At 48.6% G+C, this 19,399-nt stretch overlaps 4 protein-coding genes across 4 annotated transcripts; all 4 read right to left on the reverse strand.

Moving 5' to 3' along the window:
• Window positions 1-3,560: 3,560 nt before the first annotated feature.
• Window positions 3,561-4,750, reverse strand: LOC139832912 (uncharacterized). Its single transcript, XM_071822905.1, has one exon. It carries the CDS (start codon window positions 4,714-4,716, stop codon window positions 3,769-3,771), a length of 948 nt encoding a protein of 315 aa, XP_071679006.1. The 5' UTR covers window positions 4,717-4,750; the 3' UTR covers window positions 3,561-3,768.
• Window positions 4,751-6,230: 1,480 nt separating this feature from the next.
• LOC127309982 (scarecrow-like protein 9) lies at window positions 6,231-8,180 on the reverse strand. Its single transcript, XM_051340688.1, has one exon. It carries the CDS (start codon window positions 8,178-8,180, stop codon window positions 6,231-6,233), a length of 1,950 nt encoding a protein of 649 aa, XP_051196648.1.
• A 1,395-nt stretch (window positions 8,181-9,575) lies between these two features.
• LOC127305929 (scarecrow-like protein 33) lies at window positions 9,576-11,562 on the reverse strand. The gene has a single exon (XM_051336525.1). The coding sequence runs from the start codon at window positions 11,466-11,468 to the stop codon at window positions 9,738-9,740; it is 1,731 nt and encodes a 576-aa protein (XP_051192485.1). The 5' UTR covers window positions 11,469-11,562; the 3' UTR covers window positions 9,576-9,737.
• Window positions 11,563-14,011: 2,449 nt separating this feature from the next.
• Window positions 14,012-15,087, reverse strand: LOC127305930 (sterol carrier protein 2). Its single transcript, XM_051336526.2, has 4 exons — window positions 14,865-15,087; window positions 14,703-14,763; window positions 14,508-14,607; window positions 14,012-14,410 (listed from the first exon to the last, which is right to left on the reverse strand). Exons 1-4 carry the CDS (start codon window positions 14,988-14,990, stop codon window positions 14,329-14,331), a joined length of 369 nt encoding a protein of 122 aa, XP_051192486.1. The 5' UTR covers window positions 14,991-15,087; the 3' UTR covers window positions 14,012-14,328.
• Window positions 15,088-19,399: the final 4,312 nt, after the last annotated feature.

The following is a 19,399-nucleotide window of genomic DNA, read 5'->3' on the forward strand; positions in this document are numbered from 1 at the left end:
GCTTCTCGGAGCTGGAAATTCTTGGCTTCTAGGTTGATGAACTGGGCGGCGAAGTCCATCACCATGGCCACCATGGCTTGGATAAGCTATGACAAAGAAACGAAACAACAATCAAACACTCGAACGTCCTTCAAGCCAACACTCGGCTGCAAGCAGCCAAGTGTAGGCTCGGGGGCTACTCTGGTAAGGACCGTCATAAAGTGAAACAAAAATGCAACGGCACTTACGTGTCCCTCGGGAGTCAAAGTCGCGGGAGCAGCTGGCGAGGCAGCCTCCTTCCTCCTCCTTAGTGTTTTCTTTGGTGGTGGAGGAGCAACGGGCACTTCTTCGGGAAGAACTGGCTCTTCGACTTCCGTCATCACCGTCTTCTCGGAGCTGACCTTCGCCTTCTTCGGGGCTGGAGGATGAACTGCCCCTTCATCATTGGTCAAACAAGTTCGGCAACATCAACAACGTAGATAAAATTACTAAGTGACTCAACGGCGCACAAGAGAAGAAAGGTGCTTACGATTCGAACAGCAGATCGTGCTCGTCGGCGAACACACCCGATGGCCTCTTGGGTGGTGGAGCAGTCGATGTCTCAGGAGCTGCATCAGCAAATGGAACACGATCAACATCATCGTCGTGTTGTCCGCTAGGACTCAACTCCGCTGTATCGGTCAGTTCATCGATAGCTGCCCTCCGGCGCTTGACATTGAAGGCTCCGACATATTCGGTTTGTTCTTCTTCTTCTTTTTCTACTTCTTTTTCTTCTTCATCTTCGGTGGCGTCGCTATCATCAGCCACCTTGACGTTTCCTGCGGATTCATCATCTTCGGGTTCTTCCCCAGTATCGGGTGCAGGAGGATAGCACCTTGCGACAATGGAGGCCTGGCAATACAAAGGAAGTTCAAAACAAAACATCGAGTACAAACATTGAATCGAGTATGGAATGCCAAGACAATAAGTTTACCTCGTCTGGAAGATGACGAAACTCGTATGGCTCTTGAAGGGCTTCCAAGGAAATGGTGTCCTCCTGACTAAAATGCGTCAGACGCCTGACTTCATCCAGAAGCTCCTTCCCCGAGAGATCCGCGGCATTGATTCGGGCCACGTTCTTGGTGCCGGTATACAACCACATCTGATGGGCTCTGGACATCATCGCCTGGATGCAGCGGATTAACCCTAGCCCCCTTTTATAATGTGAATTTACTCTGGATTTAGTTCGTCAGATCCACATCGCTAAAAATGGATGGAGATTCATCTCTACACGTACGTGTCGCAAGGGGAGAGAAACCGGTGGCCCACTACCTCCACTATGCACGAGAATCGAGGAAATTTCTCGGTCAACGCGCAAGGTCTGGTCATTTCCTAACTGACCGCACAGACGTGGGGCAGGCCCACTAGGTCACATCCCGTCAGTTGCACCGCAGCGGTTGCCACGGCGTTGATGACATCACCAAAACCATCGGCTTCTCCATAACGGAGCACCCAAATATTCTCGAAACTCAAAGAAATCTACGATATTCGACTCAGCTACTTATAGCCTATACATGACTACTTCACAATCATCCACATGCTCGGGGGCTACTCCCATCGGGAGCGCTGGCCGTGCACCTGATGCAAGCCTCGTCGATAAAAAGTATCCAAGGAAAAACGGATCCGAAGGTTCAGACAATCCAGATTTGAGCCCGGGGACTAGAATCTGAGTAGGGTAACATTGTTTTGCTCCGGCAGTTAAATAGTCTCGATTTATCGAGTAAAACTAGTCTCGTTACTCCGACAGTTAAATAGTCTCGATTTACCGAGTAAAACTAGACTTATTACTCCATCCCTTATGTACGTTCAGCTCTTTGGCTTCTTTCGAGCCTATACTCTTTGAAGACCCGATGGATTAAAAAAGCATCGGATGATGGAAAGGATTCTAAAGCATCGACATCAACATCAGGTTCCTTGAGTAGTACAAGTTGAGTCTACGCACTCTCTCAAGCACCCGCCCATAGACTCGGGGGCTACTCCCATCGGGATCTCTGGTTGCACACTCGATAAAAAATGACTTCAACGCTTCATCAAGCACAATGTTCAACATTCTTCGGCTGATCAAGACATTCGGATGATAGCAACTTTAGTCCCTGCCCAAAGCCCTGCTTCGGCCAGTCACTCGGGGGCTACTGATGTGGGCATTACCCTTCGGGTACCCGGCCTACCTCGTCTGGCCCAACAAGGGGCCCATGAGAATCAACGCGGTCCATGATGCACCAATACGTCGGTTGATACGATGGAAAGATAGAACGAGACGGATTCTTGATGGACAAGGCAAGGAGACGCCGAATAAGGAAAGGATAGATTAGATCTTTTTTGTAACATAGTCGAATCCGTGCAGGACTCTCGGGACCTGGCCTTCTATATAAAGGCCAGGAGAGGGCCTGCCGGATCCTACCCTCACAATCGCATACAACCACGCATACCCCAAACCCTAGAAACCTTGCCTCCCGGCGAGATCACCATGCCCCATTGTAATCAATTTCACCCATAATAAGAACATACAAGCAGGAGTAAGGGTTTTACCTCATCGAGGGCCTCGAACCTGGGTAAATCTCGCTTTTCGCTTGCTTGGTATCCGATGTCTCATGCTAACCTGCAAGATTCCATCAACACTAAGCAACTCATGGTGTGCATTGCCAAGGAGCCCCCTTGTCACCGCCACCGGCGTCTCCACCAACCCGAGGGCAACCCGAGGGACAGCTTCCCATTCTTCCTCATCCTGTTCGTCGTCTTTGGGGCCGACGCACTCCATTTCGTCGATCACCCACGCCTACCCCTACCCCATGATGATGATCAAGCGGGAAGTGAAGGAGGAGCTTGTGAAGCGAACGGCGAGGCGCAACCCCTCGTGTGGCGTCATGATTCACGAAGCGCATCAATCAGCATCACTTCGCAGCTAGAAGCCGGAGCCGAAGGCGGTGGAGGAGGAAGACGACGACGGTGTGGTCGCGTACCTCCGCAAGCAAAGGCTCGTCTCTAACAGCGACAACCCCGAAGGATGCCGGCCTATGACGCGGTGTGGATGGAGTCACTTAATGACCCCCCCACACCCTGTCTGGAAGGGGAACGTCGAGGATGTTATCACGACGTTGATCGGCGAAACTAGCTCGCAGCTGGTCGACCTCATGTGTGACGCCGACGGTGCTAGACCTAGCGGCGCCGTGAAGGATGATCCCAACGACAAGTCCTACGACCGGTGCGGAAAGAACAAACTGACAGACATTGCCTGCCGCTACTTGGACCTCTACTACCACGGCTGCCACCACTAGATTATTTTTTTGTTTCGGTTAGTTTCAAGAAAAACAATGACATGAATCTTCAGATAAAACAATTCAAATTCAATGAAGGACCCCCAAATTATTTATTTGATCACAAAGCCATTTTGAAAACTTTCATGTCATTACATGATTTCTGACATAATTCAGGAACATAATTTAATTAATTTAGAACATTTTACATGAAATAGAAAAATACCCCCTCCGTTTCATGAAGGTTGTGTGTGATTTATCAAAATTTGGATGTATCTAGACACTAAATTTGTTTGACAAATCTCAGGCAATAGAGTGAGTACTATAGATAGAGAAAGAGCACTCATAAATCAGAAAGGCCGAAGAAAACATGTTGTGTCAAAAGCGCCCATGACAGCCTCTCAGAATTTCTACTCATCATGAAAAATAGCAAAAGCGCCCATGATTCAGCAGTCACCGTACCACTTACTGCCTTGATATATATATTCCCATTCTTCTACACAGCAGAGAAGTATGACATTCTGGTGCTATCATGCCCTCCACCAAAGAGGTGCCCTTCGGGATGCTTAATAAGGTCACTGCAAGCATGGCAACGCTCATAATCCATCTCACGCCTCATCTTGTGATCAATCTTTCTGAATATCTTCTTGCACCCACCATAGCAGTACTTATCATCAATGACATACACATGCACCACACGCATCGGCTCAGCGTTCGGATCCGCCAGAAGCTGCGGAACGAGCATAAGCTCAGCGAAGAACAGCCTCTTGGTCTTGGTCTCTGATGTGGGTTGCGCGGCGGCATTCTCCTCAAGAACAGCAGTGAAATTTACATGCCCATATGTCGTCCCAGACGACTCGGAGAAGCAGTTGGACAGAAGAGTCGTGGCCAGCTTGAACTTGCGCGACTTCTTGCTGTTGTTGTAGTGGGCTAGAGCGAGTTTCGCGAAGTGCTCTGCTTGCCGGCAGCGGTCGGGAAACTGCGGTAGTATGTGCGCCTCCATGGCCTCGGCGGTGAGGTGCTCGGGCTTGGTGTCGCTGAACCGCTTGTAGGAGAGGAAGATGGTCTCGGGGGTGGCGTTGACGATCAGGGTGAGGGAGCGGACCATCTTCTCCTTGAAGGCGTGGAAGTCGCGGACGTCCTCGGGAGTCTCCAGGTGGCAGTCCTCCTCGCGCATGTTCCTGATGAACTCGATGTTCTCAAGCGTCGCCAGGTTACCCTTGTCGATCATCGCTTTCGTCTCCGGCAAGTGGGGCGGTGGATGGTACCACAGGCGTGGGATCCTCCTCCACCTCCCGGGAGTCCTCTTTCTCACCGTCGTCGTCGTCGTGGGTGTGGTGGACGGCGGCTTGATGGCCGGCGGCTCTCCGCCAACTGTGAGATTCATGGAGGCCAGGCGCAGAGTCGACTCCTCGAGCGCCGTGGGTGTTGCTCTGGTGTCCATCTCGGCGACTCGACCTCGACGTCGTCCAATTGAACAGAAGAATTGGGGATTTATTTAGGTCTAGCGACACGACGAGGGCCGCTTTTCTAGAAGAAGAGAAGCATTGCGCCGACCTAATATGGGCCGTAGCTGACAGAGCCCATTAACAACCCGTAGGCCCGACTCCCTCTCCGCGCTGCCCTAGCCGTTCGATGGAACTCAGCCGTCCCCCCTTGCGATTTCTCCCCTCCGAGAGCGAGAGAGCGCCGGCGGTCGGCGGCGGCCTGGTTAGTTCGGCGGCTTCGCTCGCCGGAGCAGCGTGCAACGGGGAATCCCAGCGCGCTGCCTCGTTGAGCGTGGCCACTGTACTGAGCACATGGCGGCGCTGCGGTGGACGGAGAGCGCGGGTGCCACGGCGACCGACGTGTCGGCGTCTTGTGGTTCTGACGGCGGCGCGCGGGGCTTGCAAGTGGAGGCCCTCGCGTGTCGTATTCCTTAAGGAACGTCCTTATGGGCGGCCACCAGACTCGGGGAGGTAAGTCCTGATCCCAAAACTTAGGGTTTCAATTTTATTCTGCAGGGAGTAGGATTCGGGCAAAAGGGGGGCTCTGGGGATTTTCGGTTCGTCGAAAAACATTTGATATATTCCCCTCCTTTGCTCTATCTTAGCCGTAAGGAAATGCCAATATTACCAACTTAAAACTGGAGACAGTGATTTTTTTTGAATTAAAAGGGATTTTCTCCCCCGAATTCCATTAATAGAAACCAAGAGCTACAATTTGTTCAGCCAAAACACAGCAACCACCAGGGAATAGGAGACACTGAATTAATTAGAACATTAACATGCCATAATATTAATCACGGATATTAGCACCAGACCAGCCTAAACGCAGAAGATAGATGTAGACGAGGAGGATGTGGCCGGACAGGCAGCATATAGATGTAGATGAGGAGTATGTGTCCGGCACTGCTCTTCCCCGGCATTTGTAGTTCAATCTTCCGATGTGGCGCTGTAGGACCAGCTACCGAAACCAACCGTTGGTTTTGGGTGCCCCTGATCAAGGTTCAAGGCACAAGCGTGGGAAATTGCTCCCACTTATCTCTCGGTCCATTGCGACCTGACCTCAAAATTCCAACACTCATTACGCTCCTACAGTCCTACTAGTACTATATGTTTAGTCCCTGGAAATGCATAAATGACATTCTTTTTTATAAACATAAATTCTACTATCAATTGTAGGTGTAGAAAATGGTTGCATTTCAGTGTCCAGCGGTGCGGCAACCTAGTACTCCTGTTTCCAGTCGCTTGAGGTTGCTCGAGTTGTCCGTTATACCATAGATTTTCCGTATCATAGCAGTGTGAATAGCTGAAAGGCTTTGAACCATGCTGCTGGGCCAGTCGCCTGATACTCAAAACAAATATAAATAGCAACCGTAACTCGGAAGGTGGGAAAATGATATTTATATCCGAATGTACTTGCCAGAAATGGGTTCGTTCATGAAAAGCCGGTAAACTATTTCATATCTGAATGTACTTAAGATTCTATTGAGTGAGAGCTGCTAACATCATTAGCTGCCCATATCGAAAGGGCAGTGAGCACACGGCCTTTCCATCCCTGCAGAAGCCAGTGGTGATCCTCGTTGATCATGAAATTCTTCTGGCGGCGCTTCTTCACTTGTGCTTTTAGAACACGAACTATTTCAGGATCCAGTGGAAGCTGCCTCAGCCCTGCTCGCTGATTCCGTACATGCCATTCCTTGTAGTGTTGAGTACGCTCCACCCGATCTGCACCCTCGCAGGCGATGATGTTCATGGCGGACCGTGCGAAGATGTCACGCTCCACCACCAACCTCAAGTCATTGTCCCGTGGGACAGTGGTCTCCATCAAATCAAACGCTGCCGTAAAGTTATATAGTGCATGGCGGAAACGTGTTACAAAGGAGGCAGCACAGTATGATGCATTGACTACGCCATGGATGAAGACGGCTGGCTTCATCTTCCTGATAGTGTTGAGGACCTGATCTTTTGGGTTTATCCTATCAGCAGTGAGGGTCTCGTCCATTAGGTTCCTAAATTGAAATATGCTGTTCACGATGAGTACCTCGTCAGGATTTATGTCGAGGTCCTCAGTACAGACAGTCTCAAATTTTGCGGTGATGGCACGGAACTTGAATGGCACACCAAGCTTGCTTGCACAAAGGATTAGCCTGCGACCTGCCTCCTCAGTCCGCTTGGCAGGATGGAATGCTGCAGGTTGTGACCAGCTGTTAATGCCAGTAATCCTCACCTCCGGAGGCCCTTCCTCCCTTTCTGCGAACCACTGGAGTAACTCCGTCCATTGCAGACCATCCCCGATGCCGTAGTGTACAATGTGCAGCTTGTTCTTTCCTGCAGCAACGTTATAAATGGTCTTGTTGCAGAAGAGGAACGCCACCTTGGTGGAGCAGCTGACATCCACATAAAGCTTATAGGCCTTGACAAGTTCCAAGATGGTGGAGTGCTTCATCATGAGTAAGCTGTGGTAGAGCTGGCTCCCTTTGCCAGCCAGACGGGCCTCAAGCCCCTCGGCAAAGTAATGAGCCAAGCGCTCTGTGGTGGCCCCCATCGGTGACGAGTGCCTTTTGATTTTCTCTAAAAACTTGCCTGCGTTGTGGCGATCGTTGGTGGCCACCGCCTCTGCGCAATGGAGCAACAGTGTTTCTAGGTCAACCACAAACATCTGTTTCATGCCACTCTTCATGCGTGGCACCTGCACGCATATGTTCTGTTGCTTTATAACCTCACCGGTCATGACACGGAGCTTCTGCATTGCACTGGAGCACAAGCCGTGGTCCTCAAGCATGAGCTGGTCCAACAAGTTGCGGGCGGTGGCTTCTTCATCTGATTCATCCTGTACTGGAATCATGATTTGCTTCCTTATCCTTCCCACGCTATCCCTTGCATCACCATCTTCTTCATGAAACCTCTTCTTACAAGCCAACATCTCACTATCTGCACCAGACAATAAGAATCTGGCTTCTTCCATGCGTTTCAAGAATGCCATGGCTGATAGCATCTGCATGCCGGTGTGGCCTTCAACGGGGGACGAGATGCTGTCCATGCCATTCAAAGAGGAGGTGTCTAAATCCCTGTCCTGGAGGTTCATGGTGCTGGGTTGGCTGGGCAGCAATGCAGAAGAAAGCATGATGGGTGCCAAGGACTCCTGGCCATTTGGTGATGTTATGTCAGGCGCACCTGAGAGGATTTGAGCGAACGGCTGCTGGGCTTGCAGGAGAATCGGGTTCTCGGGGTACTGATACATGATTTTCTCAACAATGTCTTCCTCCATGAGCATGCGGGAGATGCTGTCTAAGGCCATATGTAAATTCTGTGCAGGCTGCTGATGGGGTGTCGGGGGGAGGTCGAGGAAGATGGAGGGGGGCGGTGATGTTGGCCTGACAAAGCCCAAGACTTCCTCCGGTGTGGCTGCCATGAATGGGTGCATGGTGCTTGACAATGGTACGGTGTATGTTAATAACTACGACTTGGAGTTGGTTATATCTATCGAAGTTTCTCAATCAGCTTTGCTGGCTGTTGGAACTACCGATGCTGCCATTTCAGCAAGTTGGATTAGTCGTCCAGCACCAGCAGTGCCTGCACAAATGTACAAAAGAATCACCTTGGTTTTGGAGCCATTTTCCTAACCGTTAATCCCTGTCCGGTCAAATTTGGTACAACTTCTGCAGAATATAGATGCATCGACAGGTTGTGCTATATACTGTAAGATCCAAGGATTCTGTTCCATTAATGCTGGATGTAATCATAGTCCTGGGGAGAGAGTTTTAATATACTCCCTCCATTCCTAATTATAAGACGTTTTGGCAGTTCAATTTATTAAGGAACTATGGTGGTAGTTTGTCCTCTCGGTGATTTGGTGGCCGAGAAATGGAACCTTCGATAAGAATCACCATTGAATAGAACGACTGTCAGTTATTCTGAACTTGTGAACTCTGATGCAGAACATTTGAGCATTTTTTTAGCCTGAACAGCAGGAGCTCTGCTTTGCTTTGATAGTAGGGCAAAAAAACTGTACAAGCCAAAAACTACTTGGCAGAGGAAACTAGAGAAGGAAAAAATGATAACAGGATACTAGCCTTGGCTAAGAAACAGATAAATCTAGGTCAAAACCACCAAGCAACTCAGCAAGACACACATTTGAGCATTTTGTATGCTTTCTCAGAACTCAGAAACGATTTCTCCAGATATTCTTTATATGAATTTTTTCAAATATGAAGGCGTTGTTTCCAGCACTGCAGTATTTGTGGTTACAATTCATCATTTACGGAAATAGTAGAAATCGAGCCAAGAAAACTGGCGAGAAAATGCAAACTGTAGCTGTTGTAGTTTATCAACCTAAAAGGTTTCAGCTTTCGTGCAGTAAACTGAGCATCAGTTCAGACTTGCTGTAACAGTTCCTCGCGCAACTGGTTTGATGGCTCTGCAGTTACTTGTTCATTTTCTGGTTAACAAATGGAAATCCTGGTCAGCATATTTTCGGTCAAAATTTTCCTGATCGGATGTGGTGTGTCTCTCGAGGAAAATATATTGGATATATCAGTCAGTTTCAAGTTCAGTAACTTTCTAGTGAGTACTCTGTTCAAACTTTTTCAGTCCGAAGATAAGCATATACATATTCATTCATTCGATGAGCATTCAATTCATTAGGATAGGAGGAGTAGATGGTTAGTACTCTTGTTTCCAGTCCCTCGATATTTCTCAAGTTGCCTGTTATACCACATGTATTTTGTACCATATCACCGGGAATAGCTTGGAAGGCTTTGAACTATGCTGCTTGGCCACTTGCCTGATACTCAAAACGAATACAAGGGACCACCATAACTTGAAGGTGCAAAAGAGACATTTCATTCAATAATCATACCCAAGTGTATTTGGCAGAAATGGTTTCTTTCATGAAAACCCAATGGACTATATGGGAAAAACATGGTTGAAATGTTGCTAGGGTGCATTAAACTACGGTTCTTGAAACTATGTTGAGTGACAGTTAGCTAGTAACATTATTAGCTGCCCATATCGAAATGGCAGAGAGCACACGACCTTTCCATCCCTGCAGAAGCCACTGGTGATCCTCGTTGATCATAAAATTCTTCTGGTTGCGCTTCTTCACTTGAGCTTTCAGCACACTAATAATGTCAGGATCCAATGGAAGCTGCTTTAGGCCCGCTCGCTGATTACGTACTTGCCAATCCTTGTAGTGTTGAGTACGCTCCACCCTATCTGCACCCTCGCAGGCGATAATGTTCATGGCGGACCGTGCGAAGATGTCACGCTCGACTACAACCCTCAAGTTATTGTCTCGTGGGACAGTGGCCTCCATCAAGTCAAACCCCGCCAAGAAGTTATAGAGTGCCTCGCGGAAACGTGTTACAAAGGAGGCCGCACAGTATGATGCATTGACTACACCATGTATGAAGACAGCTGGCTTCATCTTCCTGATAGTGTTTAGGACCTGGTCTCTTGGGTTTATCCTATCAACAATTATGGTCTCATCCATTAGGGTCCTAAACTGAAATATGGTGTTCACGACGATGAGTACCTCGTCAGGATTGATGTCGAGATCCTCAACACGGACGGTCTCAAATTTTGCGGTGATGGCGCGGAACTTGAATGACACACCAAGCTTGCGTGCACTAAGGATTAGCCTGTGACCTGCCTCCTCAGTCCGCTTGGCAGAATGAAATACAGTTTGTGGTCTGTTAATGCCAGTAATCCTTACCTCCGGAGGCCCTCCCTCCCTTTCTGCGAACCAGCGGAGTAAGTCTGTCCACTGGAGACCATCCCCGATGCCGTAGTGTACAATGTGCAGCTTGCTCTTTCCCGCGGCGATGTTATAAATGGTCTTGTTGGAGAAGAGGAACGCCACCTTGGTGGAGCAGGTGGCATCCATGTAAAGCTGATAGGCCTTGATAAATTCCACGACGGAGGAGTGTTTCACCGTCATGAGTAAGAGGTAGAGCTCGCTCCCTGCACCAGCCAGACGTGCCTCTAGCCCCTCAGCAAAGTAATGAGCCAGGCGCTCTGTGGTGTCCCCCGTTGGTGATGAGTGTCCTTTGATTATCTCTAACAACCTGCCTGCGTTGTGTCGGTCGTTGGTGGCCACCGCCTCTGCGCATCGGAGCAATTGTGTTTCTAGGTCGACCACAATCATCTGCGCCATGCCACGCCTGATGCGCGGCACCTGCATGCATATGTTCTGTTGCTTTACCTCACTTGTGGGCTTCTGGGTTGCACCGGAGCCCAAGCCATGGTCCTTGAGCACGAGCTGGTCCAACAAGTTGCGTGCGGTGACTTGTTCCTCTGATTCAGAAATCATGATTTGCTTCCTTCTCCTGCCCACGTTATTATCCCTCACATCTCCATCCTCATGAAACCTTTTCTTACAGGCGAACCTCTCATTATCTCCACCGGGCAAGAACAGTCTGGCCTCTTCCATGCCTTTCAAGAATGCCATTGTTGACATCATCTGCATGCTGGTGCTTCCTTCAATGCTATTGGGTTCCACAGTGTCCTGGCTGGGCAGCAATGCAGAAGAAGGCATGATGGGTGCCGAGAACTCCTGGCCATTAGACGATGTTACTATGTCGGAGGCACCATAGAGGATTTCTGCGAAGGGCTGCTGGGCTTGTAGGAGAATCGGGTTATCAGGGTACTGGCACATGATTTTTTCAACAATATCTTCCTCCATGAGCATGTGGGAGATGCTGTCTAGAGCCATATGAACATGTTGTGGCTGCTTATGGGGTGTCGCGGGAAGATCAAAGAAGATGGAGGCGCGTGGTGGTTTTGGCCTGACAAAGCCCAAGACTTCCTCTGGTGTGTCTGCCATGAATGGTTGTTTGAGAATTGTGCAGGGCGTGTTGGTATCTAAGACGTGCATGGAGTTGGTTATATCAAAGTTTCTAGCTCTATCCTTTTGCTGACTGTTGGAATCACTGATGTCACTGATGCTGTCATTTCAGGAGGTTGGAGAAATCGTCCAGCACCGGCAGTGCCTGCACAAATGTACAAAAGAATAAGATTTTACTCACCTTGTTATTGGATCCAGCTTCCTAACCGTACCTTGACCCTTGCCCGGTCAAATACGGCACAATCCATGTAGAAAATCAATTCATGTGTCGACTGTGCTATATATTGTGAGATTCAAGGAGTATGTTCCATTGATGCAGAAAATAGTCATAATCTTGAGGAAAAAAGTTATAATGCAGTTTTCGATAAGAAGCACCGGCCGATACAACTGACAGTTATTCTGAACTTCTGAGTTAATGCAGGGCATTTGAGCCTTTTGTATGCTTCCTATGAATTCAGAAGTTTTTCAGATATTAAGACACCCCTGTTTCTAGTAGTGGACTAGTTTGTGATTACAAATCACCATTCAGTGCCAATAGTACAAATCGAGCCAGGAAAACTGGCGAGAACATGGAACTGTAGTTGATGGAGCTTATCAACCGAAAAGGCTTCAGTTTTCACGCAGTAGAGTGAGGATCAGTTCAGCCGTGTTGTCCTGTAACAGTTCTAACATCGGAGGCAACTGGTGTGATGGCCATGCGTTTGTGTCTAATCCTTCCCTGGCCGGATGTGGTGCGTCTCCCAAGGCAGATGTGCTGAATAAATCAGCCAGGTTCAAGTTCAGAATTTTTCTGGGGACTATCCTGTTCAAACTTTTTCCATCAGAAGATATCCTTATCGATGAGCATTCAATCCATGAGGCTAGGCATATATGGCAGGAAATGATTGTGCACTCTATCCCATTTAATCTTGCTTGATATCTCAAGGAGAAAGAAGAAACCTTTTCCAATGCGGTTATCCGCGTCATTTCGGTGCCACAAGAGCTACTTCTGGATAGGCAGACGCCATGATAACGGTGGTCTGTGGTCAGAAACGTTATCTCTAAGGGCATGTACAGTGATGTCTAGTCAGCTGTTTGTAATATAGGCCACGTAGGAAATTAGATGACGTGGGGGAGAGAGGAAACAAAAAACTGCCGAGTCTGTCTGTAGAAATAAAGACGGTCTATTTCCGTGAAAGTAGCCACTTACCGACGGACTATTTCCCGTTGTATGGAAAGGGCGTCGCTAATCGTGGGTCAAGTTGAATCATCTCTTCCGCGCATGATTTACGAGTGGTTGGTGGTTACAGACAGCTAAATAGGCTACACTGCTGTACATGGTGTCCATAGGCTGTCTATACGTGACGTGGGGAGTTGTTACAGATAGCCATCGTCGGAACGATTGTACATGCCCTAAAGCGAATGGAACTAACTCAAACAGAAGAAACGGAAAAGCATTTCCTTGAGAAAGTGGGCGGAGAAGGAGCAGCCGCCCTTCTGGCGAGCCCCTTCTGGTACGGTGCACCCTCCAGCTATGGTCTATCTTTTTTTTCCTTTTGGAACTTCAGACTGCGGTCTCAGATAAGCTTAAAACATACACATTCCTAGATACAAATGACACGCTGTAGAGGTGAGAAGAAAATGACAGGCAAGAGTGCCAAGTGATGCCGGGATAAGGTGCTACCAGTTAAAAAGCTTAGTAGTAGTACCATTGCTAAGCTTGTTAATTAATATTGCACTCCTTAGGATGGTGCTAACGGATGTGACTGGGAGGTGCATAAAACTGATTTGTCTACTTCAGTGGCCAATTCAGTGATTCACAGATGTTAATTCAGAAGCAAATGTTCTTAAAATGATTCCATTGTGTTTATTTCATTTTTAGACAATCTGTATTAGTGAAGTGGATTCAAACATGCCATCTCGTTCTAGTTTGATTGAGAAAAAGGTATATTTCTCAAAACTCGAAATATCACTATGTACACTTATGGGCCGTACTTGTGAAAATCAATTCTGTCAATTGTTTGGCACACCTCATTTCATTTGGCAGATCACTGAAATTTTCAATTGAAATGACATTTCCGAAATTTCCAATTGAAATGACAGTTCAGATTCCATGACATTCAAACATGTTGGGTATGGAATCTCAATTGAGTTCCATGATCCTGCCACGACAAACAATCTCTTATGGATTATTCTGCATCACGTGATCAAGATGGACCCTAATTCAGTCTAGAAAGATGTGGTCCGAGACGCACCCTTTTGCGCATAATTCCGAAGTCCAGTCCACAGGAAGCACGACAATGTGGCCTATTACTGAGCCATGAGGTTATTTTTTTATGTTGGTTCATTTCATGTTTGCTGATATACTTCTCGTGAGAGAGATAAAGATAACAACTTCAGAAGTGCCAGTACAGGGCGTATCGACCACAATCTTTAGGAGTAAAAGGTGACTCGTTCTCTTTACTTCAGAAATTATCCGAATATACACCACTATGTTTTTCTATCCATGAACTCGAGTAAAGTGAGACGCGAACTGATCCAGACCATGAAACTCTGAAACTATGCTGTTCGTGTGGTGGTTTAGGTAGACAAACTCCAAAGTCCGAACAAACTCTCACCAGCAACAATCCCCTCGTTTTTTTTAGAACTGTAACAATCCCCTCCTTTGCTCACACCACAGCTGCCATCGAGAAACATAGCTAAAACCTTTATTAACAGACAGATGAGCACGGCATGGTAATTCAGACTTCTACAGCTTGGAGGGCTTGGGGAAGATGTCGGGCGTGAACTTCTGCGCGGCGCTTATGCTCCCCTTGATCTTCAGCTTACCCCTGCACACCAAACAGGCACTGTTACCCTCACGATCCTTGAACAAAAGAAAGAAGGTCTGAATCATCAGCGGAGAAGTTTGTGATTCTTCTCTCTCACCTAATGAACGCCATCTGCGGGTTGAGCTTGCCGCTGGAGATGGCGAGGAAGTCGTCGTCCGTGAAGGTGAAGCTCGCGTCAGGCTTCCCCGCGTACGGCCCTGCACGGCGAGGCCAAAGAACAGTGGAGAATTTCGTCAGGAACACGAACCAAGAACAAAAATTTGAGGCACGTATCGAGGGTGGGGGCTGGGACCTGTGGAGACGGCGCCCTTCTTGAGGTCCACGACGAAGATCTCCTCGTCGACGCCCATCTTCTGTCAGATCGGAATCGGAAGAGCAGCGAGCATCACGCGAAGTCAATTCCACTGGAGAGGCGGAGAAAAGATTCCACTGAAGAGCGAAGGGGAGTAGGTACCTTGGGCGAGATGTGGAGCTGGTAGACGAAGCCGACCTTGTCGCAGATCTCCTTGCCGGCGTCGGTGGCGAGGTGGGCGCTCATCTGCTCCAGGAGCCTGGCCGCCTTGAGCTTGCTCGCCTCCATTGCGGCGCTCTGGATTTCGGGACAGGGGATGGGAGGTAGGAGATGGGGTTTGGGATCTTGGGACTGTAGGAGATGAAGTGGCTCTATAATGGACGCAAGTACGGCCCCAACTACCGGAGGGGAGGCGTGCGGGCACGGGACTCGGCCAGGCCGCGGTGGCGCTGTCCGGTGGTTAGTCGTTGGGCGCTCCCCTAACTTGCATTTGCTCCCACGATTGCAGGATTTGGATTGCAACAGCGCGTACGGTTCACGCGAATTATCGCTGTCATGGTGCCGAGTTTGTGAATCGATGGATACCGTGGCCGTCGGGCTACATGATGCGACCTGTAGCATTCCAGAGTATATACACAACACGCCGTGCACGTAATAAAACTCTAAAAATTCTTTTTTTAAGGAAAACAGCAGATCACAGCTACAAAGGCCTTTGGTACGGCGTTAAGTAAAATCTGACTGCTAGGTGTCCTCCGCACCGTCCCATTGCATTTGTTGCCCACCGTCCGATCAAAATTTGTTCACATTGCTCCATTTCAGAGACCGACTCTCGCATGTCCCCTCACTGCTCTCTTTCTCCCCCCTCCCCCTCCCTCCCTCTCCCTCCATCGCCATAAAAGAGCATCCGATGTTGCAGCACCGACGAAAGGGGCCACCCTTTGCACCGGCACGACGGTGCGACAAATTGCGGCTTGCAACAACACCGGCTGCCCCTTGTAGCTTTTGTATCCGTCATCTTTTTTTTTTTTTTGATAAAGAGAATATATTAATATCAGAAGATACCAATTACACCCAGCCTCTGCAACAACGCAATGTCCTCATAACATTACGGATGCACATTGCCGAAAAAGAGAAAAAGAAAACTAAGAAATAAAAGTTCCGCTACAGTATCCCAGCCCTAGCAACAGTAATACATCCACCACCAAGATAACATCTGAAATTCAGACTCTTCAAAAGCAACGCCTCCAAGAAGGGACAGTGCACCAGCGCTGTCGTCGCCCGATCAAAGATCTTAGGTTTTCACCCTGAAGATGGTCCCCTCTCTCAAAACAATGCCTTCAACAAGGACATTGCCAGACACAACCAGTTAAGGCCAGATCTTGGGTTTTCACCCTGAAAGGTAAGACTCCAAACTTCACAAGTGATGTCGCCCCCACTTTCATACCATTGTTGCAAAGCCCGGAACACCAAGCAAGCCCCTCAACAGCGCAAAGACTTGAACCTCCATTAGCTAGTCCTTCAAATCCGGCCTTCATGATATCCTCTTCTTCTGACTTCACCATGAATCAGCTGTCACTTGGTGTCAACACAGAAAAGAGCTTCGCGCAACACCCTCCAAAACCAAGCGATCGTAATAAAAGCATGGGCGCGCACGACCGAATACCACCGATCAAGCAAACTCCAGGCAATAGAAGCACTGTTACATTCGCCGGCGCCATCTGCATCTCCAACAACAACCCTTTGCAGCATCGGAGCATCGTGAGACGACTTGCAGCACCGACGCCAGTCGCTGGCAGCAGCACCGCCCAGTCCTTGCAGCATCAACGGCCGGCGCTGGCAGCGGTGGTGGTACTATTGCAAACCTTCCTTTTAAAACAAGGGCGATGGCTTTTGCAATGGTTGCGCCACGTCAAGAGGAGGGGGAGAAGGAGGCATGAGCCCGCAACTCCGATGATCGTCCTTGCAGCATCAACTACCCCTTCTCCTCTTTTACAACGTCGGCGACGTCATTATCTACGAAGAGTGCGTGGGAGGGAGACATGTGGTAGTGGTCATAACTTGGAGCAGCTATTGAGGGGGGGGGGGCTGTTGGGAGCAAGCGGTGACAATGGTGGAGGCGACGACCGCTCATGTTGGGGCAGGTGGAGGCAGGGAGGCCAAAAGCTCTCTGCGTGGAGGCAGACCACTAGCACTATCAACATGCATGGATTTTGTCGACCGAGAGATATGGGATTTCGTTGGTGGGGGAGGGGCATGCATGAGTTATACATAAGAAAATAGTAGAAAATAATTAAAGTAAAATTGTACTAAAGGAAGCCGGTACTAAGAACACAACGTATATGCCGGATTATAGCGGGAACATTGAAGAGTGTAATGTCAAATTCTTCCTATGATTTTTCTCTTGCGAAATGACCATCGACCTATTAATCATCATCAACATACAAAGAATAGTACTCCCTCCGATCCATATTAATTGACTTCAATATGGATGTATCTAGACACATTTTAATTCTAGATACATCCATATTAGAGTCAATTAATATGAACCGGGGGGAGTACTAAAGATTGTGAAAGCACACGGGGTTTGAATTTCGGTTCAACCACGTTGCACAACTTACACAATTTATTAGGGGCATACTACCCAAAGCTTAAGACTTATACTCCCTCCATTTCAATCTATAGTGCCTATAGATTTTTCTGCACGGTAATTAGCGCAACTCATTTTTTAACACAAACCACCCTAAAGATCCGAACCACGATCACAGAAATACTCCCGATCTACCGATCCCTCGATCCCGCTGTGGAGTCCTTTGCGGAGTAGGAGAAAAATAAGGAAAGTGAAAACAGAAATGGAGGAGATATTGCAAATAAACACAGATATAATCTTATATTATGAAACAAATGCGGAAAATCTATAGGCACTATAGATTGAAACGGAGGGAGTATTTTTTTTTTAAAGTCAAACCAAATTAAATTTAACTAAAATTTAAGAAGAATATATCAACGAATATAATAATTTGTAGATATTATATGAAAATATATTTCATTATCTATCTAATGATATTGATTTTGTATTATGCATATTAATGATTTTTGGTAAAAACTTAGTCAAACTTGGCATAGTCTTTTCAAAAATAATATAAGCTTTAATCTTTGGATGGAGGTAGCAATTAATTAAGGGTGTGCGTATGTCTTAGTTGACTGAGATTTTTGTAAGTGATTTCGACTTAAGAAAATCTCAATTGACTGAGACATAGCAAAACCGTTAATTAAATTGGTTTGAGTTGGGAATCTAGTGAAAGACCAGGAATACAAAAGGAGTGGCAGCACGAGAAAGACACAATTCCGCAATTCCACATCCCATTTACCCGCACACAGCTCACCGCCGCCGTCAAAAGTTCAAATCAATTCGTGTCGTGGTTGCGGAGATGAGGTGTGCTACACGGCTCTCACGGCGGCGGCAGCGCTGCTGCTGCTTCTGCTGGTGCCGCAGACGGCGGCGGATGTGGACACGTCGACCGCGTCGTACAGGGAGAGGAGCGAAGAGGAGACGCGGCGGGTGTTCGTGTTCGTGGAGTGGATGGCGGATCACGGGAGGGCATACCCCACTCCGCCGCCGAGGAGGAGCGCCGGTACAGCGATTTTCAAGTGCAAGCTCCACATCATCGACCAGCACAACGCCGCCGCGCGCCGACGCTGGGGTCCACCCGTACCGGCGTACCGCCTAGGCCTCAACTGGTTAACCAACCGCACCAGCACGTAGACATTTTTTTTTTGAAACGAGGCAAAAGCTTTGCCTTTCATTGATATAGGAGAAAAGAGTTGGCCCGTTTATGAGGAAAACTGACCGAAAAACCGTACAACACGACACCACACGCTAGCCCCGAGGCTGCGCTCCACACGTGTCGACGACCAACCAGGTCGACACCACACCTCAACGCAACAGGCGGAGGCGAAAAGACCGGAGCCACCGCTCCAACTACCACACCGACCCCGAGGCCGCGACCCACCTGGCCGAAGACGAACCCACCTCCACCGAAACCGCCAAAACACTCCACAAACCCCTCTGACCAGCGGACTTCCAAAGCGAGGCCCCAAGAGGCAAAGCGACACAAGAGCGCCGCCCACGCCCGATCCCGTGAGGGATCTAGGGTTTCCCCCGGAGAGCCCGGGCGGAAATCAAGAGACACCCACTTCGACGACGCCTTCAAGAAGGAAGTGGCGCCCACGGGCGTCACCGTCGTCGGTCCTGGCCGGCCGCCAAGATAAAGCTTTCGCCCAGCGAAGAGTCCCAAGAAAACTCGCGCCCGCCCAAAAGAGGACCGGCACAGACCACCACCTGCAACCGCCGGATCTCTAACCCCGGAGCAACGCGCCTGTAGCCTGATACGTCTCCGACGTATCGATAATTTCTTATGTTCCATGCCACATTATTGATGTTATCTACATGTTTTATGCACACTTTATGTCATATTCGTGCATTTTCTGGAACTAACCTATTAACAAGATGCCGAAGTGCCGATTCTTGTTTTCTGCTGTTTTTGGTTTCGAAATCCTAGTAACGAAATATTCTCGGAATTGGACGAAATCAAAGCCCGTGGGCCTATTTTCTCACGAAGCTTCCGTAAGTCCGAAGGAGAGACGAAGAGGGGCCACGGAGGGGCCACACCCTAGGGCGGCGCGGCCCCTTGGCCGCG

Source organism: Lolium perenne, chromosome 6 (assembly GCF_019359855.2).
Source record: "Lolium perenne isolate Kyuss_39 chromosome 6, Kyuss_2.0, whole genome shotgun sequence".
Taxonomy (NCBI): domain Eukaryota; kingdom Viridiplantae; phylum Streptophyta; class Magnoliopsida; order Poales; family Poaceae; genus Lolium; species Lolium perenne.

What these genes read in the sequence shown, in the direction of transcription:
- LOC127305929 (XM_051336525.1), bottom strand. Translation starts at nt 11,468, where the DNA reads ATGGCTCTAGACAGCATCTCCCACATGCTCATGGAGGAAGATATTGTT.
- LOC127305930 (XM_051336526.2), bottom strand. Translation starts at nt 14,990, where the DNA reads ATGGAGGCGAGCAAGCTCAAGGCGGCCAGGCTCCTGGAGCAGATGAGC. An exon ending in GAAGGGCGCCGTCTCCACAG is followed by an intron (nt 14,608 to 14,702) that starts GTCCCAGCCCCC and finishes CTCGCCGTGCAG; the next exon opens with GGCCGTACGCGGGGAAGCCT. An exon ending in CCGCAGATGGCGTTCATTAG is followed by an intron (nt 14,411 to 14,507) that starts GTGAGAGAGAAG and finishes TTTGGTGTGCAG; the next exon opens with GGGTAAGCTGAAGATCAAGG.
- LOC127309982 (XM_051340688.1), bottom strand. Translation starts at nt 8,180, where the DNA reads ATGCACCCATTCATGGCAGCCACACCGGAGGAAGTCTTGGGCTTTGTC.
- LOC139832912 (XM_071822905.1), bottom strand. Translation starts at nt 4,716, where the DNA reads ATGGACACCAGAGCAACACCCACGGCGCTCGAGGAGTCGACTCTGCGC.